The following is a 22,323-nucleotide window of genomic DNA, read 5'->3' as shown; positions in this document are numbered from 1 at the left end:
ATGATAATGATGACCTTCCCTTCTGCCTCTTTCTCTCTTCCTTCCCTTCTTTTCTATTCCTGATCTCTTTAGTCCCAACGCCTTGGATGGGACATAGCAGGGTGGATGTCTATGCCAGGTAAAGGGGTCATGGTTGCCCAGAGTGGGGTATCAGAGGCCAAATGAGGTTATAGAGAATTAGGGTGGGATGGAGAGTGTGTCCATACCAGGAGGCCAGGCATGAAGTGTGGCCCCCCAGCAGGATGGTGAGGGCATCTCTGTAGAGGAGCAGCCTGGCTAGGGGGCTGGAGCATGGAAAGTCAGAGGGACTGCAGGGGGAAGCTGGCTGCAGGTACAGGGATGGATCAAATATGTAAACTTATTAAGAGTAATGAAAGCCAGTTTCTCACTGTTAGAAAAGGGAGTTACAAATATGGAGGGAGAGAAAACCAAATGAACTTAGCAGTATTGAATTAAACGCATAGATATCCATGTCAATCCGTGGCTTTCAATATCAAAATATAAATGTGGCTATCTGTGCATATATGTCTATCTGTGCACATAGATATGAAAATATAGATGTGTCTATTTGTGCATATGTGAGTTCCCAGCTGTCCACCTCAGGCCCTGCAACCAGTAACTCCCTAATGAGAACATCCAGTGCCCCAAATCTTGGTTTCTAAATCCATCCTAAATCCATTTTCCATTAAAATGAACCAGGGCTCCTTGAGGAAGTAGCTGATTCAGGGCTGAGGCAGGAAAGCACAGGCTGGGATGAAAGATCTTATTGGACCAGAAAGCAAGAAAGTGCTCAAAATTAATGGAAAAATGGTGTAAGGACACAAAACAAAGTTGAAGAGACTCTCACAGGCCAAATCTAAGACATTTTGTGCAGCAAAATTACATTAGGTAACAAATTATAATGCACTGAATAGAGTGGGAAAACAGTGAGTTCATACATATTAATAAATGAATAGACAAAGTTTGATGAGGGACAGGATGCTAGCATAGCTTCAAGGTGCATCCCCAGAAAACATTTATTAACTGAAAGGCAAAAGTGGTAATTTTACAGCAAAGAAGCCTGGCAGACACCATCTTAATCAAGTAAACACCATCAGTCATGGGACAAATGAAATCATGAGTCACTTGAATGGATACAATAAGAACGTAGCATCTCTTCTATGACATTCCTGCCAAAGATGCATAACCTGAATCTATTCATGAGCAAATACCAGATAAATACAAATTGAAGGGCAATCTAAAAATAATTAACTGGTGATCTTCAAATATGTCAATGGCATGAAAGTCAAGGAAAGACAGAACTGTTCCAGAGAGGAGGACACTAAAGAGACATGACAATTAAATGCAATGCATGATACTGAATGGGACCTGTTGCTATAGAGAACGTAATTAGGACAATTGGTGGAACTGAGGAGCAAATGGTAGTAATGAATTAATGTTAATTTCCTGCTTTTGATGGCTATATTGTGGTTTTGTTGCAGAAATTCCTTGTTAGTAGGAAATACACACTAAAATATTAAGGGGTGAAAAAAAATTGTGTACTAAATTTGCAATTTGTAACTTTGAGATAATTTTTAAATCAATATATATTTGTTTTCAAAACCTTAATAATGTCTCAAGTAAAATATTCAGATGTTTAGATGCAGCAGGTCTATTTTTTTTCAATGAAAACGCTGTCTTTGAGTCTCAAGAGCAATAGAGGAATACAAAACCCCTCAGCCTATTGAAGGGAAATTTAGTGAAAGAATTCTTGGGAATGCTAAATTGTTTGGTGAGTAGAATAGTCATATTAGTTTTCATGAGTTTTTGAACTACACTAGTTATATTTTTCAGTATTTTATATGTATAATATATAATCATCTTTAATAGTGCCTTAATTTATTATGCAAAAAAGTAATTAAAATAATCATTATAACAGCAATAATAGCAGCTAGTGTTTACTGAACATTTGCTACATACACTCTTTTATGAGGTACGTGTTATTATTTCTTCCATTTGACATCAGGAAACCGAACCTTAAAGGGGTTAAGAAGTTTTGCCCAAAATTGGTATACCAATGTGTAATGTAGCCAATTTTTGAACCCACATGTTTCACACTCTGAAACCTGTCCTATTAATTCCTGCCCTGTAGTGTCTCCCATGGAGGCCACAGAGAAGAGAATCCCAAGGGGAACACCAGAAACCTGGGCTTCACTGTAGCTCCTTCCACTCCATCATTTACTCCCAATCCGATCCATCGCCAAGTCCTGTTGGCTGTCCATCTTAAAACTCTACCCTTTCCTCTTTATGTTCAGGCATCGCCTTTCATCTCCCAGCCCCTGGCAACAGGTTCCCACCCTTCCTGATTCTTATCTCAGCCTTCTTTAGCATCTTCATATGGCTCTCGGCGATCAGTCTAAAATGCACATCTAACTATCACAAATGTGCCCAAAATCCTACATGAAAAAAGACCCCTATGTTGCTCCAATTACATTTGGGTAAGAGTCAAAACATGGCACCCAAGGCTTCCTGTGCCTGGTCTCTGCCTGTGTCTCCAGCCTCATCAACTCGAAGGTCCCAGGCAAGCTTTGCACTCAAGGCACTCTTGAGGGAGTTAGAGTTCTGAGGACACCAACACACACTCTCCGAAGCACAGACAATGAACACGCGCCCTTCGAGCCTCGGCAAGCACGACCGGCTCTCGCCAACGCTTTCTGGCGCTTGCCCCTTCCCCAGCCAGGCTGAGCTGGGTGCCTCTTTGGAATTCCCCTCACGTTTCTGTAAAGGCTCCGTTATGTCATCTATCGCAGTGTGATATAACTTCTGTCCCCACGCTGAGCGCCTTGGAAGAAGGGAACTGGTTCATCTTTGGGTCCCTCAGACTGCCCAGATCAGGGACGATGCCACCTACACCCTCACTGAATAGTGACAGTGTGAATGAATGGATGCCAATGAATTATCAGTTGTGCAAAATGCTACGGAGAGGCAAAACAACAACAAAAAACCCACTAAAAAACAAACAAAAAAAGTGATTTTTCCAGAGAACCTTTTCAAAGAGTTGTGGGGAAAGCTGACTAGTGGGTTAACAATTTGAGTAGAAGACATGAGGGGAAGATTTTTAATAAGTACACAGAGAGCCAGATGACTAGATCTAGATTCCTAGTAAACAGGCTCTACACAATGTGTGCCCTCAGCCCCAGGGGTGTGCCGTGGCTTTAAAGAGTTCAATAGTTTATACTTTTGACTAAGTGATGAAGCACATCATATATAACTGCAAAAATGCAAAAGGAAATAGAATGAAGAGAAAGCTCCCTCTCTTCCCCAGGCCCACCCCCAGCACCTTGGTTCCTGCTGCAGAAGGAACTGTGATAAATAACCAGTTGGAGAGCTTTTGTTTTCTAAGATCTCATCTCCATAACCTGGCAGTGATTTATAGTGAATAACTGTAACTCGATGATTTATAACATGGAAGTATAACCAAGATGGAAAAGGCAAATAAATCCTGTGGTGGCACTTTATTTACATATGCAAAAATGCCTGGTGACTGAAATGATTCTATACTAGATATTCTAGTGTGCCTTTTAATTAAAATCCCTAAGACTTGTCCCAGATGAGCTTAGAAAATGTAAGTAATGGCATATGAATATTAACATAGGCGAGGAAGTGAAGATATAATGTCATTTGGATGCATTTGTAAAATACCTTGTTCTTGTGCCTTTTTTTTGGAAGGTAAAGCCATAGATCACAGCTGTAGGATGACTTGGTTGTTAATTAGCTGTCCATTAGTTTTCATTTCGTAGGACTTATTAGGGAAAAGTAAATTTGTTTTATGAAACTGAATCTATTTTATTTCATTTTTATTCTCCATTAACATCTGGAGATTTTAAATTAATGTGTATGCGTGTATTAAATAATACACAATGAAAATTTCACCCTAACCCACTGAATACAGGGCTGGTTTGTATATATAAAGTAAGTTAATTATGGCCATTTGGACTTTGATTTAAAAATTAGGTAATTTTTAGGTAATTCTTATGAAGCAGAAAGTGGTAAAAAGCTAATTTTGTGCAATTTTAAAAACCACAATATAATTAGTACGAACAGCATAAAAGTTACTTTAGACGCTACAAATTAGGCTGGCTATTAACAATAACAGTATCTATGTGTGCTTCCACTGCTCCTGCTACAGTTTAAAACACCCATTAGGGCTTCTAAATTGGATAGGCAGGTTTTTTCCCATCCTAAGGCTTTGGACAAAGGTACATTTAAAAAAATATATATGCATTAAGGCTAAGCTTTACAAATGTATCTTCCAGCTTTGAAGATATGTGGAAATTAAGGAAACCAATTACTACAGCAACCAGAGACTAAAAATAAAAAGTAATTTAGCTAGAGTGAGATTGCTTCTCCATTTCCCTCCGAGGGTGATTGGTGGTGGGAGCGATGTCATGTCTTGTCAGTACTTTCTGTGGCTCTCACATGCTTGACATGGCAGCAGAGACGGGACTGGTCCTCTGTCTGATCAAACAGGCCGAGGACTGGACTTTGTCCAGGCCTCAGAAGTGAGATGGCCTTGGGAAGCCGTGAACCACATGTCCTCCGTATCGGCTCGTCCTGGGAGGAAAGGGCTTCGCAGCCGTGGTGCGCTGGCTGCCGGCTGCTCTGCCCGAGCCGCTCGCCCCGGGAGCCCAGCAGCCTCGCAAGGCCCTCCTGCTGCCCTGCCATGCGCACACCAGCCAGCCGCCCGAGCCCAGGTTCTGTCCCTTTGCATTCCTCATGCTTTGGATGTAGTGAAAATTCTAGATGCTTTCGGCACACTTTGCAGAACTTGGTTCATTTTAGACTCCGGCTTTCCCAAGTTTATTCTTAGCATTCGACCACTCTCTGATTTTATTCTTGGTCCCAAGACTCTTTTTATCTCCTCTGTTTATATCTTTTTAACCAACAAATCTCCAAGAAAGTTCTCTAAGTGGTTTCTTGGGATTCTTCTGATCCCTTCTCAGTTTCCTGCTTGCCGAGGCCATTTTTAATCAGAGTGTCAGAGATTCCCAAGTGCATCTGAGCCCTTTGCCATTTTAGAGTTGCTGCCCAGGAGGTCGCTCTTACCTTCGCTCCGTGTTGAACTCTGCTTCCTGAGAACCGAGATTACAGCCCATCCCCGAACAATGCTCCCTGCCTTGTCAGCGGAGAGGAGCTAGCTAACGGGGTCATTTTCTCAGTAGTATTGAATTCGCTCTAATGAAAACAATTATTTATTGAACATTTACTTTGCTCCAGGTACTTTGCCATACCGAGCTCGCTGAGTCGTGTGGAAGGCACACTGCGTACCATTAAATAAGTAATTTCAACATAATGGGATGATAAATAAATCGAAAGAGGTGTGTGTAATATACAGAAGGACAAAGGCAAGAGTGTACTTACAGTGTCTGGGGAAAATGACAAAAGCTGGACATTAGAGATAAAATAAGTCAGTAAGGCCAACATAAAGGCAGGACTTCCAGGTAGAAGGCACAGCATTATGCAAGGTCCTCGAGATATGAACGAGGCCCATGGTCAGCATTTCATTGATCGGTTCTCCCTTTTTAAAAATTAAAGTGAGCATAAATGTTATTCTTTTTTAAAATTTTGTCTTATTTGGTTTCTAAAGCAACACTTCTTTTTCAAATATTAAAATTACACAGGAATGCGTGGCCTAGAGAGCCCTCCATAATCCCAACTTTCAGAGATATGTTACTGTCTGTCTAGTATATATGTGTCTAGACCCCTTTTATATATATATGAACCAAACTGGAATCATACTTATTCTTTTGCAACCTGTTTTTAAGTCAGTTCCTATAACTAAATGTTTTCATCTCTATCCTCATGTCTTGGATGTTTTGTGCCCCACTGTCCGGGTTGGGTGGCAGTGCAGCATGGAAATCAAGCTTGGAGGTGCTGGAGTCAGATGAACCCCAGCCATGTCACCACCAACCATGTGACCTTGGGTACGTCACTTAACCACCCGTGCCTCAGTTTCCCTATGTGTACTGTAAGGATCAAAATAATATACATCTACCTCAAATGATTGCTATTATGATTAAATAGGTTAATATTTGTAAAGCACTTAGAATAGCACCTAGCAGATGGTAAATACTCTAAATGTGAGCCTATATTACCATAAGGTATTTAACCGGATCCCTATTTAATACATAGCATTAATACACAGCATTAATTTAATGTATGTGCTGTTTCAATTCTTTGTATCCTTTGGCTACTAAAGAAATTTCCAAACCAAATTTTGAACTGCCCTTAACTTCTATTACATTTAGGCTCCTGTTTCTTGCTAACTTACTGATACCCAACACCCCCTTATAAGCACTTAACAAATGTGTCCTCCTGTTGTTGACTACCTTAGAGGCTGCCCAAAATAGGATGGGTGGGGTGCAGTGGAGTGGCTTCCAGGCCAGACCCCAGGAGTCCATTGCAGGTTTTCCTTCTGCGGAGAGGCCACTCCAGGAAGCCCAGTGCTGAGCATAAACTGGGAAAGGAAGTAGGAAGTTTGGTATCCGAGAGGTCAAACTAGTAACTCACGCTGGAGGCCTGGCCTGGAAAAAAGCCAGAGAACGAGTGCAGGCCAGAAACAAACGGCCAGAGGAAACCCGAGGACAGAGAACTCACATGGATGCCCTGGGCACCAAATATTTTAGAAAGCAAGTCTAGTGTACCTTCTCTGAGAAGCTTCCCTATAGATATAAACAAGGTGATATTAATATTGATTCCAAAACCACAAAGTTCTTCTCCCCCTTGCTCATACAGGAACTCAGCTTCCTTCTCCCAGGCTCCCTGGACCATTTCTGGGAGTCGGGGGGCTCTAGGGACTCTTACATGGGCAAGGACAAGTTACTCAAGTTGGCCTGCTCTGGCCTCCTTGCCAAGATGCCCTTGCCAGTCAGAGCCTCGGGGGCAGGAGACACGCGGAGAACCTGCTCTGCCACTTCCTCCTGCCCTGCCCTCCACCCCAGGGGGGTGCTTGGCTGTGTTCTTTGGCAGAGTACGTGCAGGTGGAATGTGGGGTCAGAGGGGAGAACACCCCTATTTCCAAATCCATATCTAGACTCTGTAAATTTAACTCCTCTTATTTTACTCTCTAACCTCCATCTCGCTGAAGTTCCAAGCCTGTGCCCTGAGGCTGCCCTGGGGAAAGGAGAGGATGGCATGTATCAGCCGCCCCTTCCAGTGTCCTTTCTCCCTTATCTCTGCAGTCACTCAAGAACAAATATTGACTGGCCATTGTCATAGGCTGAATGTAAAACTAATTCCAAGTCTCTGCCCCTTTCTATGCCCTTTGTAATGAGACATTCAGCTCCTCCCATTAAGGAGTGGAATCTCCCCACCCCCTTGAATCTGGGCTGGCCAGGTCTGCAGACTGTGGCTGAAGTGATAGCATGTCAGTTCCAAGCCTGAGTTCCACTCATTCCCTTGGCTCCTCTGCCATGCCCTGAGAACAGCCTGGGTTACACTGCTGGCTGATGAAAAAAATTGCTTCCACCCATAACCAACTACTTGCCTATCAGAGCCCAGAAGAGCTGCCCTACCTGCCAAGCTCAGCCCAAATCAGCAGAGCTGTGTAGATGACCTGCTTTTTCACATGAATGAGACCTGGAAGACCAGGAGAACCACCCAGCTAAACCACAAACTAGTGAATTAAATAAAGTCGGTTATTTGAAGCCACTGGATTTTCTGTTTAATATATAGCATCATTATGACAAGAGATAAGTGATACAACCCCCTTTCTGACCTCCAAAATAAAAAAAACTTTGCACATTCAAACACCCTTCTAAGAAGCTCAACAAATAGCCAACTTTAATTCTCGGTCTAGATTGAGCCAGGACACCCAGCTGCCCTTTCATCAGTCTGTGAGAGGGGTACTGTACTGAGACAGAGACATTTTCATGGAGCAAATGTCCATGAGGCCTGTGGGAAAGCAAGTCAGCTGCTGGGAGAAAGACAAGTGAGGAGAAAGTGTGGAAGAACATCCTACCAATCTGCACTAGGGCCACACACACCACAGTAAGCTTGGTGTGATGACATTTCTTGTGGAAACTGGCAAGGGAGGCCAATCTCTCCATTTTGAACTGAGACCAAATGCAGTAAGAACCAGGGGGAAGACGCTGAGATGCCCCTGGCCCTAGAACCAAAGCCCCAGCCCAGTTTATCGACAGCCTCTGAGGGCACGGGAATCTGAGTGATGTGTTTTTAACCTCAGTTTATAATTTGACTCCACACATCTTCCTGTATGCCAGGTAGGCTTGTCCAATTCTAGCCCTTTAATAGCTACTGCTTAATATCGTGACTTCCAGTGATAAATTTCCTTCGGAGAAGCTAAGGGGAAAACATTATTAAGTGTGTGAATGGTGGTCCCTAAGGACCCTTCCTCTCTGTGGTAGGCAGTTAGACAGTCACGAGCAGAGCAAGGACTGTGGAGCAGGTATGGAAGGTCAGCAGAGGAAGACCCAGCGAGGCTCTCTCTCTCCAAGTCCAAAAGGCCTCAACATGTCCAAGCATCATACGATACAGAAAATAAAAAAACGTGACTAGTACAGCAAGCTGAGAGAACGTTCATCAGCCCTGAGGGCGTCCGAATTATAGAGACACTTTATAGCTTCTGGGCTTTCTCTCAAGGCCACACAGTTGAGGGCTCAGTATTCTGCCTGCCCTCTAAATATTTACAGAAGTCTTTCTCACCATCTCACACCAGCTGTCTTGACCCAGAGCAGTTCTTTGCTATTTCAGTAAATAAAGGAGATGAAAGTCCAGGGTGGGGCTTCCTCCTCAGGGTGCTTGACAGGATTCTGGGCTCTTTGACTGCAGGAAGTCTAGGACACGCCCAGCCTTCAGAGGGCAATGCGTCCCGAGTGTGGGAAGCTGAAGGCTGGAGCGCAGTTTAAAAAGACAGAAGCAAAACACATTTCAGCATGAGGGACCCACTCACAGACTGCTCGGTGAGTAACTTGGTGTAGTTTGGGTCTTTGTATGTGAGAAGGCGGGTGAGGGGTAGACTTATAGACTAAACTATTTTAACTTTAAAAGTTTGAGATGCTCAGGAGCTAAACATGTTTCGACATTGGCTGTGGGACAAAAATCTGTGGTTGTTCTTTGGTTCAATTTCATTGCCCTTTTTAGCAAATGACTGGGCAGGTGTGGTCATCTTCTATTCTCATATTCTTAGAGAAACTTTGAGCGGGTAGAGCATCCTATTTGCATGCAGATGGTGGCTGTGTAGAAAACGCTCTTAAGATACAGGCCAGTGGTGTCAACATTATGCGTTGAGTGATACACAAACACGCAGAATGTTGGCAGCCAGTTCTGAGAAGGAATTTAGGGTGGAAGGTTTTTGAGTATTTTCCCATATCATTGAGAGAGTCAAGAATTGCCACGCCCCTCAGGAGGAAGGAATTCTTTGCAAGGGGGTCCAGCCTGTGGTGGTTCTCAGACAGGTTTACCAATATGCTTGTTTCAGTCCTGGGAGGGTTACCAAAAACAGGAGATGGATCAAAAATTCAAAGACTTGTGAGGTCGTTAGCAGCAATAGCAGGGATGTAATTTAGGAAATGAGGAGCAGCGAAAACAAAGAAGAGGCTAATTTACTTAGGAAACAAAGTAATCACGGATTGTCAGGGTGTTATCCCAATAAACGGTGCCAAGAAGCAAAAATTGGTAACAACAGAAGCAACGGGTCTTGCAAGTATTTTATTCAAAAAGAAAACCAAAACTGTGGAAAAGCAGATAAATGGGGGCTGCAATAGAGCCACAGAAATAGTCCCGTGGGTGAGGGAAGCTCAGGCTTAGAGAAGATGGACCTGTACCTGCTAAATGAGTTCATGAATCAGATGAGCTGAATGCTGATGAAGTCATAATGGCTAGTAATATTAATAATGGCAATGGAGTCTCAGCCTCCGCCTACTTTTACTTTTCCAATGAAAAAGTAATGTCTAATGTAAAAAAAAAAAAAATCCAGCAATATGGTTGTCAATAGATTTGAACAAAGAACCCCCCCCCCCTTTAATTTACTCCAATCTTCTGCACAGGTAACTTTTTAAAGTCTTTTATGGTTTATTTGCTGTTTGTTTATTTTTTACTCCCTGCATTTGCTCCCTTGTAAAGTGTTTACTCCTTTCTCACCATTGATACTTTGATCATGGTTTTGCAAAGGGGTAGTTAAGTGGGACAGGGGCTGGATATGTCAAAACCTGGCACCAATAGTCACGAAAGTCAAGGCCAAGGGAAGAGTGAGATAGAAGAGAGGGACAATTAGGCCCAAGTTAAAAAAAATAAAAAATTAAAAAAAAGAACTGAGTGCCTAACATCCTCAGGAACTAGGAGAAATGTTTTCTTTGGAGCAGCCCCAAGACAACCCATGAGCACATCTCTGTCAGTGTAATGTTCTCTCCCTGGCATGCTGAAGGGCCCTTTTCCTCATGCCGAGCCACACTGCCCCAAGGACTCCTACCTTGTCCACAACCTTGAAGGTTATCTCTATGGGCCCAGTGCCACCAAAGTAGTCTGGGAATCCAGAGGAAGTGGATATCCCCTCAGCCAGGGTTTCTAAATCCTCTCGTCATGGGCTCTTTACTTACTTGCAGTTGTTTCTGCTTCTTCAAGCGTTCGACTCGATTTCCTGGTGCAGTCCTAGCTTGTGCGTGGGGAACAACACTGGCAAGATGAGGCTGCAGCCTGGGAACAAAGTGAAACGTGCGGATGGGTTTTATTAGCATTAATGTGCCTTGTTAAATAAAGCAAATGAATGCTTTATGAAACACTCGGGCAGTTTTATTAAAAAAGAAAACGAAGCTTTAACCACCTGGAAAAGGTCCCATTCCATGAGCGCCTAGGGTTGCGTAGAACACAATCAATTCATAAAGCCTTAGCGTAGCTGCAGTTCTTAACCTAGCCTACGCCAGTGTGTCCATGTACGGAAATCAGTGGGTTGCGTGAGTTTCAATGAGAAAAGCATCTTTTTGTTTGCACTAGTTTATACCTGAAATTTAGAATTTCCTTCAATTTTTAATATAAGCAATAACCCAGTACCACCACTGAAGTGTCTGTGATTTTGTGACCAAGAAAAATCACATGTATTTTATATAATATTAAAGTTGTTAGCATATATCTAGAAATATTGTTCACACTCAATGTAGTTTAGAAGATTGGGTAATTCTTAATCATAAAACACACATAATATTATGATTTTAAAATGTTTTCATAAATATATATCAAATATATTAGGTTTTTTTGTAATCCTATTATTTTATTTTATACATTTGAAAATATTATTCCGAGGGAAATAGGCTTCACCAGAATGCCAAAGGGACCCATGAAACAAAAAAAATTTTAATATTTTATTTTAGGTCATGCTCCAATGGGTAACATAGGCCAAGAGCTAGGCCATTCAACCTCAAAGAGCTGGGTCAGTGTCTATGATCAAATTATTAGTCACCAGGGTAGATGTGAGTAGGATGGGAAGGGAGGAGAATAGGAGAGGGAGAGCCAGAGCCAAGGTCAAGAGATTTCATCCCCTCAAAGCAGACATGTTCCAATATTTTCTGATTACACACACACACACACACACACACACACACACACACCCCGGACAAGATGGTCTCTGGGCTCTGCTTTGATATTTATGTAAGTCTGCTTTTCACCGCCTTTGTCTTACTCTGAGTAGATAGTTGTTTCTAAATAAGGGATTATGCTAAAATAATGGAAGTATTTTTAGAACTCCTTTATTTATTGATGTCACCTTTATCTCAGTGTGATCAGGGTTTGTTGGGAATTGTCCAGTACAGTATATATAGGGTCAAAGATAAAGATTCTCTCCATTGCTATTGCAAGCAGAGCATCCTGTTCTTATCTGATCACTAAATTAACAGCATAACGCGTTGAAGAGCTTCCAGGCCTGTATATGCCTGGGCGCACTGGGGACTGGGGAAGGGGTTACGGGTGTATCTGGGACACAGGTCCCTCAGCCTTGAATTGGCAGGGCATGGCAGAGCTCATGGGCCTGTTGTCTCTGCCTGGAAGAACTTTGTCCCTTTATTACACTGCCTGGTACAAATATCATTTTCTAGGTGTGCCGTGATGTGAAAAATTTAGGAAGTACTAGTCTATTAAGTAATAGGAAATCATCTTCCAAAATCGAAAACTGGCAGCTTCAGAGTCAATTGAAGCCATAAGATGCTCTTCATTTGAGGAGCCTCTTCCTTTGTGGCTCAGTTGGTTGGCATCCCCCCCGTACACCGAAAGGCTCCTGGTTCAATTCCCCGTCAGGGCACATGCCCGGTTGTGGGTCGCTACAGGCTGGATCCTGGTAGGGGGCGTGCAGCAGGCAGCTGACTGATGTTCAGCTCTCACATCGATGTTTCTCTCTCCCTCTCCCTTCCTTTCTCTCTAAAGTAAATCAGTAAAATAATAGTTTCTTAAAAAGTTGAATTTGAGTATCTTTGGGAAAGACAGGAACTCTCCCTTTTGCCACAGGCACCCCACTTCGGGCAGTCAAGCATGTAGAAATATTCTCAGCTGGTTCTGTTCACAACTTTGGTTAGGGGCAAGGTTTCCCCTACAGACCCCCATCCTCCCACATGGTGCCTGAGGTCACCTGTTCTCACCCCAGAGCTGTGGAATGCATCCTGCCCTCAGGTGATAGTGACCGCTCATCTCAGTCCCTTCCTTCCTTCCTTCCTTCCTTCCTTCCTTCCTTCCTTCCTTCCTTCCTTCCTTCCTTCCTTCCTTCCTTCCTTCCTTCCTTCCTTCCTTCCCAGCTCTCCTGATGGGGGTTCTATTCCTTGCTCCCATTCTGAGCACCCCCAAACCCTCCACTCCATCTCTGCTTTGTCTTCTCCCAGCCCCAGCCCCAGCCCAGCAGGAAGCCTCACTCTGCAAGCTGCATCCCAGCCTCCTCTCTTGCACTTGCCCCCAGCCCCTGGCGTTTTTGTTGCTGGAGAAGGAATCAGATAGGACATCACGTTAAAAATATACAGCTTTCTACTGTGTGACATTTCTGAATAAATGAAATAAGAAAACCACAGGACCTACAAAAATCATAAAATGTTATTGAACATAAAGTAAGATTTGAATAAATGAAAAGACTTCCTGTGTCCTTGGATGGAAAGTCTAGATGCCATTAAAAAGTCAATTTTCCCCAAATGATATATATATGCAATACAATTGCAATTAGGATCCCAACAGAGATTTTTTTTTTTTATTGTAATTAGATATGTTCATATGAATGAATATTGCCCAAGTATAGCCAAATACATTATGAAAAGGAAAACATAGTTGTATAAAGAGAGAACAGAAGCAAACTATTAATATCTCTATAACTTAGGCGGTGAATACAAAAGCATATCACTATTATTATCTGTATCATTACTTTATGAAATATAAAAATGTTTCATAATTTAAAATAAAAAGTTAAAAGACTGTGTATGAGTTAGAAATATGTTCAGCTGCATATTTTAAGAACCTGAAATGAGTGGCTTAAAAAATAAAACATTCTCTCATCCATAAAATAAGTCCAAAAGTAGAGAGTTGAGAGCTTGTGTGGTGGCTTCCAGGGCCATCAGGGACCTGGGCTCTTTTCTCTTACTGCTCTACAATCTTAGCACATGGCATCCATCTTCAAGACCATCCTCTGGCATCAGCCATCATTTCTAAGTCCAAGTGTCAGGAAAGAAAGGGAGGAACCTTCACTGAAACACAAAACTTTTGCCCAGGCCTCGAGAAGTAATTAGTCACATGTGTACACCTAAGGGCTACAGAGGCTGAGACACGTGCCCTGCTAAACATTTATCTATTTTCTTCTCATGATACCTAGGCGTGTTTTGTGGGATGTTATTTGGCGTTATGGGAAGAAAATGAAAGGCTTAGGGGAACTTAGTGAAAATGTTAACAGAGGAGTAAAAAAAAAACTAAACAATTTTAAAATGCTCAATAAAAGTTTTCCATTGTACATGTAAGGGAAGGAAGGAAGCCTTTTAGTATCAAATCATTCATAGATGACAAGTTATTTTTACGGAAATAACAATGAGGAAGCTTGGTTGCCAAATAGTGATTTTACTCTCAGGACCCTGAGAAAAGAATCATTTGTTTATGAGAAAGGCTACACCTGGACCTCAGCACAGGTATGCTTTGCTTACTCTGAAGAGTTTTAAAATATGTGAATCAACTGCTATAACTTTTTTAAAAAAACTCATATTTCAGATGCTTGTGTAAAATCTCATTTTGAAAAATGCAACCAGCTGTCACATCTCCCAGATGGAAACTGAGAGGGTGTATTTGAAACAGAATCAGCTGACATTTACCCTCTCCATTCGGGCACTTAAAATCTATTGTCATCAAGGTCTACCTTTACAAATATAATTTTCAGAATGACATTGTGGCATTCTAAATCAAATGAGGAAAACTTTCAGTTAGAATTCTTGAGTCTCCAGCTGGGATGAGTGTGGGAGGCAACCAATCGATGTGTCTCTCTCACATAGATGTCTCTCTCTTTCTCTACCCCCCCTTCTCTCCCTCCCTTCCACTCTCTCTAAAAATCAATGGAAAAAATATCCTTGCGTTAGGATTAACAACAACAACAACAGAAAGGTGTGCATCCCACAGCTGCTCGATAATGTATCATTACAGCAGCGCTCGGAGTTTACAGGAATTCTGTCTTTGGAAGCGCCCGTAATCCTTCTGTGCATCTTTTCTTTTTCAGTATAATCAAGTGTATAAGAACCTCAAGGAGTTTTCTCAAAATGGAGAGAATTTCTGCAAGCAGGTCACATCCATTCTTCAGCAAAGGTATGAAACGTGCGTTTGCAATAAGCTGCAGTTCCTCCTCTGTAGCTGCGGCGAGTGCTGGGCCTGGAGGAGCGATTACAAGCTGTCCTTTCCAAACGCAGGGTTATATTTTGGTGCTTGAGAGATTGGCTTGAAGAGCTATCCTACTCTATTGCACATTTATCACTCGGCTACCATAAAAATCAGAAACAGCAGGAAGTAATTCTGCTTGGGAAAGTCCAGTCAAATCTCCTCGGATCCTGCAGACTGTCTGTCACCCCCTGCCGAGGCCCGCGTTCCTCCCGCCGCAGGTGCCACTGTTGTGCTCACGGTGACAGCAATTAGCAGGTGACGGATCTGCCTCCCCGGCGAGGGCGGGCAGTGTCTTACTCGCCTTTGCATGCTGAGCTCTTGCAGCCTGGTTGGCCGACTTCTTCAATAAATGCCCAGTGAATGATTAGAAAAGTCATTCTAATCATCCGTCCACCTAATGGATGAAATAAAAGTCGCCATTTTCAGTATCTTAGTCTTTAATACTAGATGTGATCATGGATAGGGCTGTTCACTATGCTGAAATGAGCACAGTGAACTCAGCCAAGAAGTTACAAAGATTTCTGCTTAAAATTTGAGAACCTGGGGACTGAATTGGGCCATAAAGACATAGGCCGTTTTCCTGCCTCTAGAAAGCTCTGTAATAAACCACTCTAAATAGACCCTCACACTAGATTACTTATCCTTTTTGAGGTAACCCATTCCATGTTTCAGTGATTGCCTGCGGGCGGTGAGAACAGACACGTGGGCTGATTGCTTCCTGCACTAGTAGGTCCAGAACAAAGGAAAACAGTCACTTTGTCAGGACTAAGGGAAGGTGCAGGGGAGCTCCAAGAGGCTGTCACAAAGAATCAGGTTTGTCAAATGAAGTCGAAAAGACAAATTTAAAGCAAGATGTTACTTCTGTCTTAATAGCCAAGTAGCTTTGATTCTAAGAGAGGAATAGGAGGGCCAATCTGGGAGAGCATTTCTTCTTTAAGAAAGTATTTTTATCAGTCTCAAAGGAGATTATTTAAAATAAGACCAGTTAACTATTGCACAAGTTCAACCCATTGCCTGGGTTAGAGAGCGCCTCCCTCCTGCAGATGAGGTAGAATCTGTACCCGTTATTAGCTATGCACCTGACCTGGGCTGCAGTCATCTGGTCCTTGATTTTTTGCTGTTCCTGTGTTCAAAATTCGTGCCCGGTAGAGAGCTGCAAAGACAGAAGGCAAGTGACAAATCATGCCTGGCAAATAGACTCAACAATAAACTGAATACATTTGGGGGAATCACTACTCCAAAACTGTCTTGCCCAGATCGCTCTGCATCTCCACGTTCTGGAGTCAGAACGTTCTTTCTTACCCGTATCTCTATTGCAACTGCTGAGGGTTATGACATAGAAAATCATAAAGGCACATCCGGTAGCTAGCTTCATGAAAGATAAAGGGCCTCCTGGAATTAAGGTACCTGCCAAGTGAAATAGATTCAGTAAAGACTTGTACCTTGAATGAATAAATAAATGAAAGATGGTTAAGGGTTTACTTTCTTATATTACAGCCACAGTGTTAGAACAAGGTCTTTACTGTCCTTGGAACATGGCTCTGCAGAACAGCTCTGTATCAGCGCTGGCTATAGGAGACAGCGTCACAAGCAAGCTGCGAGTGCAGAGAATGTTTTCTTTCCAAGCTCAGCTGCCTTCTTGCATTTGTTCTAATTGGTGGTGCTAGAAAATTACAGTTGTTATTGAAACACCATTTTTTCCGGGAAATTCTGCAATTCATGGTCATGCTTAGCTTCTTTTATCCAATTAGTTGCTACAGTTTCCTTTTTTACAGTTGCAACTCAGATTTATCCAGAGACTAAGATGCCTCATGACAAAGTCATCGGGTTTCACGTTAACACAATTACAGATCCAATTTTAAAAGACAAAGACACATTCCCAGAAACCACTTATGAGTGTCTGGTTCCCTGCACTTTCACAGCTAATGTTAAAACAGGCTTTGATGGGAAAATCAATTGTTCCTTTGCAAGCAAGCTTAAGATCAGGTTTTCAAATGGCAGGTACCACTGGTGTGGACAGACAAACAGACAGGAGGAAGGGGGGAAAAAGGAAAACAAAGACAAAAGTGCAGTTGGTTGTTGTTTCAGCCATGATCCGTTGCAGATGCTGTCAACAAAGGAATAAATGACTAAAATAAAATCTTTGGTAAGGCCTCCCCTTTTCTACTCTAGCCACAGCCTGGGTGATCTTAATTCCCACAGCTTCAGCTCTTTTCTGCATACTGATGACTCTTGCAGGTGTATTACTAGACAATATATCTTATCTGTACTTCAAACCACATATCCACAGTCTATTGGACATTCCCACCTGTGTGTCCCATGAAATCACAAAGTCAGCCTATCCAAAACAGTCTCTTAGGCTTTCCCCTGAAGCTGGTACTCATGGATTTTTTATTTTTCTTTACCATGGAGACCAAGACCACTGCCCACCCAATCAAGCCCAATACCTGGGAGCCACCCATGACCCCTTCTTTTATCTCAATTTATGACCAAGTCATCATATTGCTTTCTTCTAAACACCTCTTATACCTTATAGCTTTCTTTTCATTTCATTGCCTCTGCCATTATTCTGGCAAAAATCTCTTAATCCCTTCTTCTGTCCCGGGGCACTGCACAAAGGCACCTGGAAGAGGGGCTGAGTGAAGGCAGGAATTAAAACCACTCTCAATCCCCGAGTCTTGCACCCTGGCTCAGGGCTGTGTCCCTTCACAGAACCTTCTGTCTCTAATCCAAGCAAAGTTGCCTCAAGCAGGGGCCCTATCTCTGTCTCTAATTCATCTTCCACTCTATGGCCATGACCCTGTTTAAGACTCTTCAAAGACTCCCATCACCTTCAGTATAAAACTGAGCTTCCATAGTATTCTATAAAAGAGATCTGGGTCTTTGCTTCATGTCAAGCTTGTCTCTCTCTCTCCATCTCCCCATGATGCATGTTCCTCTCCAACTTACTGAATCACTTGCAGTCACCCCTAATGAGTGCCTGCCACCCCTCCCACACACTCCTACCCCTCATCATGGGTCCCTGCATCCGTGCAGGTTATGTCCTCTGCCTTGTGGTCACGTCTTCACCTTCAGTGCCAGGCTCCAGTAAACGCCATCCCCTTCTAGCGGGCCTACATTGACTCCAGTCCCCAGTCTCAAAAAAGTGCTCCTCAGAGACGTGGGGAGCTGGTGCTTACCTCTGACACGGCTCTCCTGCCCTACACTGTTGTTCTCTGTCTGGCACAGAGCAGGCAGGTGCTCAATAGAGATGTTCATTGAATGAATTAATGTATGAGTGACTGTACCTTCAGGCACTCATAGCTTTTAAGATGCTCAAGTTAGCTTATTTCTGAAGAGCAATAAATGAGTGTCAGAGAAATTTACTTACATAGTATATAGAATATTATTTTGAACAGAAGCTGAAAAAGAATCATAAAACCACAGAAAAGACCATTTATCCAGCACTATCTATAGATCAGCCACTGTATTAGATGTGTCTTATAGTTAGTCTTTTTTTACTTTAATTCTCACAATCCAGTGCAGTACAAATGTACTCTCATTTATTCCTAATTTACAGATGGGGATATGGATGAGATGATACATTTTGATTTCTACTAAGCCCAACCCAGGCTCCCTATAAGGGCATCTTCCAAGTAGAGAGGCAGTATGGGGCAGTGCTGTGGGAGTCCCATCACTCTCAGGGGGTCCTTTTAAGGTCCTCTGTGGGTAGGGACATCAGCAGTTATCAAGCCCAGTGGCTTTTATTTTATTTTATTTTTATTTTTTTAAAATATATCTTTATTGATTTCAGAGAGAGGAAAGGAGAGGGAGAGAGAGATAGAAACATCAGTGATGAGAGAGTCATTGATCGGCTGCAGCCCGCAACCCGGGCATGTGCCCTGACCGGGAATCGAACCCTGATCGCCTGGATCCTAGGTCGACGCTTAACCGCTGAGCCACGCCCGGCCGGGCAAGCCCAGCGGCTTTTAAACTTGGTAGCACACCTGTCTGTGGGGAGCCCTTGGTCCCACTTAATTAGAACATAGTATTTATACAATATGGTGGGTTCTGTATAAAATTTTGTTTTCTAGCTAAGAAGTTTTGAAAACTACCCTTTTTGTCCATTTTACCTGAAACTTCCCCCAACTCCTTTTATAAACTCACTCAGCTCGGGAATTAGCAGACACAGAGGATCTGAAGTTTTAGAGCTACCACAGAGGTCCATTCCCTGAGCTAGAAGTGAACAGTGACTCAGTGGGAGTCTCAGACTGGACCCCCAAGAAGGGTGTCCTCCTTGTCTCACCCTCCTATTTCGTCTTCTTTTATATTGTTCTCTGGAACCAGAACTGAGACCATCAGTAATGACGAAGTGGGTGTTATGGGCCAGCCAGAGAACCCAGATGCTCATATAACAGAGCTTCCATGTAAAAATGTCTCTCAAGTTGCTAGCAACTAGCTTTTAAACATAGCCTGTTTATAAGATGAGCTTATACTGCTCTTTCAAAAACAAACTGATAAAGCTTGGGGGGAAAACGTCAGCATACCAGGCCCCCAACCAGAAGCGGTTGCTAGTGGAAATTAGGAGGCCAGAGATGGGGGTGATATTGCAAACAAAGATTTTCGTATTACTAAAATTCCTTCTTAATTCATACTAAAGGGAGGGTTCTGTCACCTGCTGTTTTCAAGCTTGAGAGAGCCTTAGTTCCATTTTATTCATTTATTTTTTTAATTTTATTTTTTAATTACAGTTAACATTCAGTATTATTTTACATTAGTTCCAGGTGTACAGCAGAGTGGTTAAACAATCGTATGCTTTGCAAAGTGATTCCTCCCCACCACCACATTTCAAGTACCCACCTGGCACCACATGTAGTTATTACAGTACTATTGACTATATTCCCTATGCTGTACTTTACATCTCATGACTACTTTATAATTACCAATCTGCAGTTTTTAATCCCTTTACTTTTTTCACCCAGTCCCCAACCCTCCCCTCTGGCAATCATCAGTCTCTTCTCTGTATCTATGAATCTCTGTTTTGTTTGTTCATTTACTTTGCTCTTTAGATTCCACATATAAGTGAAATGATATGATATTTGTCTTTCTCTCTCTGACTAATATCATTTAGTATAATACCCTCTAGGTCTATCTATGCTGTTGTAAATGGTAAGATTTCATTCTTTTTTTATGGCCAAATAATATTCCACTATCTATATGTACCACAACTTTTTTATCTACTCATCTACTGATGGGCACTTGGGTTGCTTCCATATCCTGGCTATTGTAAATAACACTGCAGTGACATATAGTGGTGCGTATCTCTTTTAATTAATTCCTTGTAGACACAGGGACCAGCTATAGTTTATTGTTTTTTACCACTTTTTAAAATCTTAATTTTATTAGAGCAGGAAACTCTAAAATTGATTACACGGTCACTTATATTCTTACAGTTTAATTTGCAGTCTACCTAAAATATTGAATCTGATACCACGTATTTTCCATCTCTCCTTTCTTTCAAAAGTATAATTTATTTTAAATTCTAAGACAAATGTGGGTCTTTGACTTATTGGTTGGTCTTCATTATTACTAATGAAAATTTATTAACCTGCCTCCACTTGCTAAGAGGAAATCAGAACATAAATGGATTAAAAGTCAGTGCATGCCATTTCTCTGGACCAGGATCCTTAAAACTCACTGGGATATTCTGCTATTGAATTGCCCATCAGAAGATATATACCTCATCAATTTCACATGCACCAAGACAACCGCTTGGAGAGGGAATCTCAACTCCTATTAGGTAGTTATAGGGCCAGAACATTAAGCACAATGTTCTTACAAGCATGTTTCTGATTATTTTAATGAGGGAATGAAGATTCTAGGTCTCAATTTGAAATTAGCTCTGCCTCTCTTGACTCCCTTTGCATGTGATAACTCTTAGGCTGGAAACCACGATAAAGCAGCTCCCTTCAAAGGACCGAGAGGTTGGGGGGGGGGAGGCAGTGGAGGAGGCTGCGCATTGCCACCTCTGCCTTGGGAAAACACAGCAGTCAGTTCATTTCTGTTTAGCAAGAATTCTGAAAAGATATATAGACATACTGTTTTATTAGACCATAAACACAGACGAGCCGCATGGCAGTGTTTGTTCAATTTACAAACATTCCGACTTGTAAAAATGACAGCTCTCTCTATGCCTGCCAGTCGGAACATAACTTCTTAGAACCAATTTCTCCAGGGAAAAATTTAGCCATTAACGTCTGTTAAGATAAAGACCATTCAGGGCCAGAGGTCTGGGAACCGTTCGTCTATAGGAGAACTCTCCAGAAAGGGGCCCAGCCACAGCGCCCCATTCCCCCTGTGCCCACCCCCGCCCTCCCCACCCCAGTTCCTTTCCATTCCTCTGACGGGCGGGGTAATCTGCTGAGGATTGTGAAATGGTCATGAGGATTTAAAATGCAAGAGGAGATTATTACAGCCTGCTTTGCTTGATCAGTTTGAATGCTAATCATAAAACCCTTTACTACATCGAAGGTGGACAGAGGATGCAATAAATAGTGACATTCAGAGAAGCCGTCCAACTCAGTCCCACCCAGAAGGCTAAGTTGGTGACAGTTGATGTCATAGATCCCTCCCTCTCCATTTTCCGGGCCCTTAACACCTCCTCCTCCCCATTTGGGAACACACCTTAACAGCAGCTCCAGTGTTGTTGGGAGAAGCCCCCGAAACTCATTGTCTGCACTGAGCCACGAGGCGATTCAGAAACTCTGCAATTAAAGGCAAAGTGAGAGGCGGCATCAATCTTTAAAAGTACTTACCTTTGACTTGCCCCGCCATTCTCCATCTCCAGCCTCTTCCCCAGTTTCAGAGGGGACTGGAGCGGCCAAGGAGGCAGGTTTGAATCCTGCCTGCCCAGGTTTGAATCCCAGCTCTGTCACTTCTTCATGAGTGACCTCTGGCAAGTTACTGACTAAACTGTGCCTTGCTGTTCCTCTCCAGGAAATGGATAGAGTAAGAGTGCGTACCTCATGGGAGTTATCAAGGATTAAATGATACAACACACCTGAAACACTTAGAATGGTGCCTGGCATGTTGTAAGTGCCCAATAAGTGTTGAAGCTCAGGGGTAAATGTGGCCAGGCTCAAAGCAGAAGAGCAAGAGCTTCAAAGTGAGCAGGACCCTCTCCCTTTTCTGCCACCAAAGCCCAACATTTCCCCCCAGGCGGATCTGATTAAGTTAGTGATTTAAAGGAAAAAAGCACTTCCTTCTGGGTATTGTTCTTTTTATGTCTGCTTAGCCTCTAGGACACGTTGTACGGACTGCAAGAACATTCTAAAAGTGAAACTGAATCCCGAGGAGGAGGCTGTGCCTGACAGCATTAACCTTCCCTGTTAGAAGGCTCTCGAAATTGTGCTGGAGCTGATGGATGTGCAAACTGTGGTTCTTTTCCCCACACACCCCTGCTCTGTTTATCTG

General features: G+C 42.7%; 1 protein-coding gene and 1 long non-coding RNA gene across 5 annotated transcripts in view; one reads left to right on the top strand and one right to left on the bottom strand.

Moving 5' to 3' along the window:
- The first annotated feature begins 8,749 nt into the window (after positions 1–8,749).
- Positions 8,750–22,323, top strand: part of NOSTRIN (nitric oxide synthase trafficking) — a 46,256-nt gene continuing 32,682 nt past the window's right edge. For both annotated transcript variants that reach the window (XM_081142447.1, XM_081142446.1), the window contains exons 1-2: positions 8,750–8,960; positions 14,714–14,799. In XM_081142447.1, the coding sequence (XP_080998573.1) occupies positions 8,934–8,960; positions 14,714–14,799 (113 nt within the window). In that variant the 5' untranslated portion in view covers positions 8,750–8,933. The remainder of the gene's footprint in view (positions 8,961–14,713; positions 14,800–22,323) is intronic.
- LOC308559566 lies at positions 13,188–22,138 on the bottom strand. 3 transcript variants are annotated; one of them, XR_013999172.1, is made up of 5 exons: positions 21,911–22,066; positions 21,535–21,614; positions 16,174–16,278; positions 15,956–16,024; positions 13,188–15,265 (listed from the first exon to the last, which is right to left on the bottom strand). It is a non-coding gene; the product is annotated as an uncharacterized lncRNA (long non-coding RNA). The 3 variants fall into 3 exon arrangements; XR_013999173.1 differs by lacking the exons at positions 21,535–21,614; positions 21,911–22,066 and adding an exon at positions 21,666–21,827 and having other exon boundaries at positions 13,189–15,265; XR_013999171.1 differs by lacking the exons at positions 16,174–16,278; positions 21,535–21,614 and having other exon boundaries at positions 21,666–22,138.

Source organism: Miniopterus schreibersii (assembly GCF_964146895.1).
Source record: "Miniopterus schreibersii genome assembly, chromosome: 7".
Classification (NCBI taxonomy): domain Eukaryota; kingdom Metazoa; phylum Chordata; class Mammalia; order Chiroptera; family Miniopteridae; genus Miniopterus; species Miniopterus schreibersii.
The sequence above is the reverse complement of the archived record's forward strand: the minus strand, read 5'-3'. Positions and strand labels throughout refer to the sequence as shown.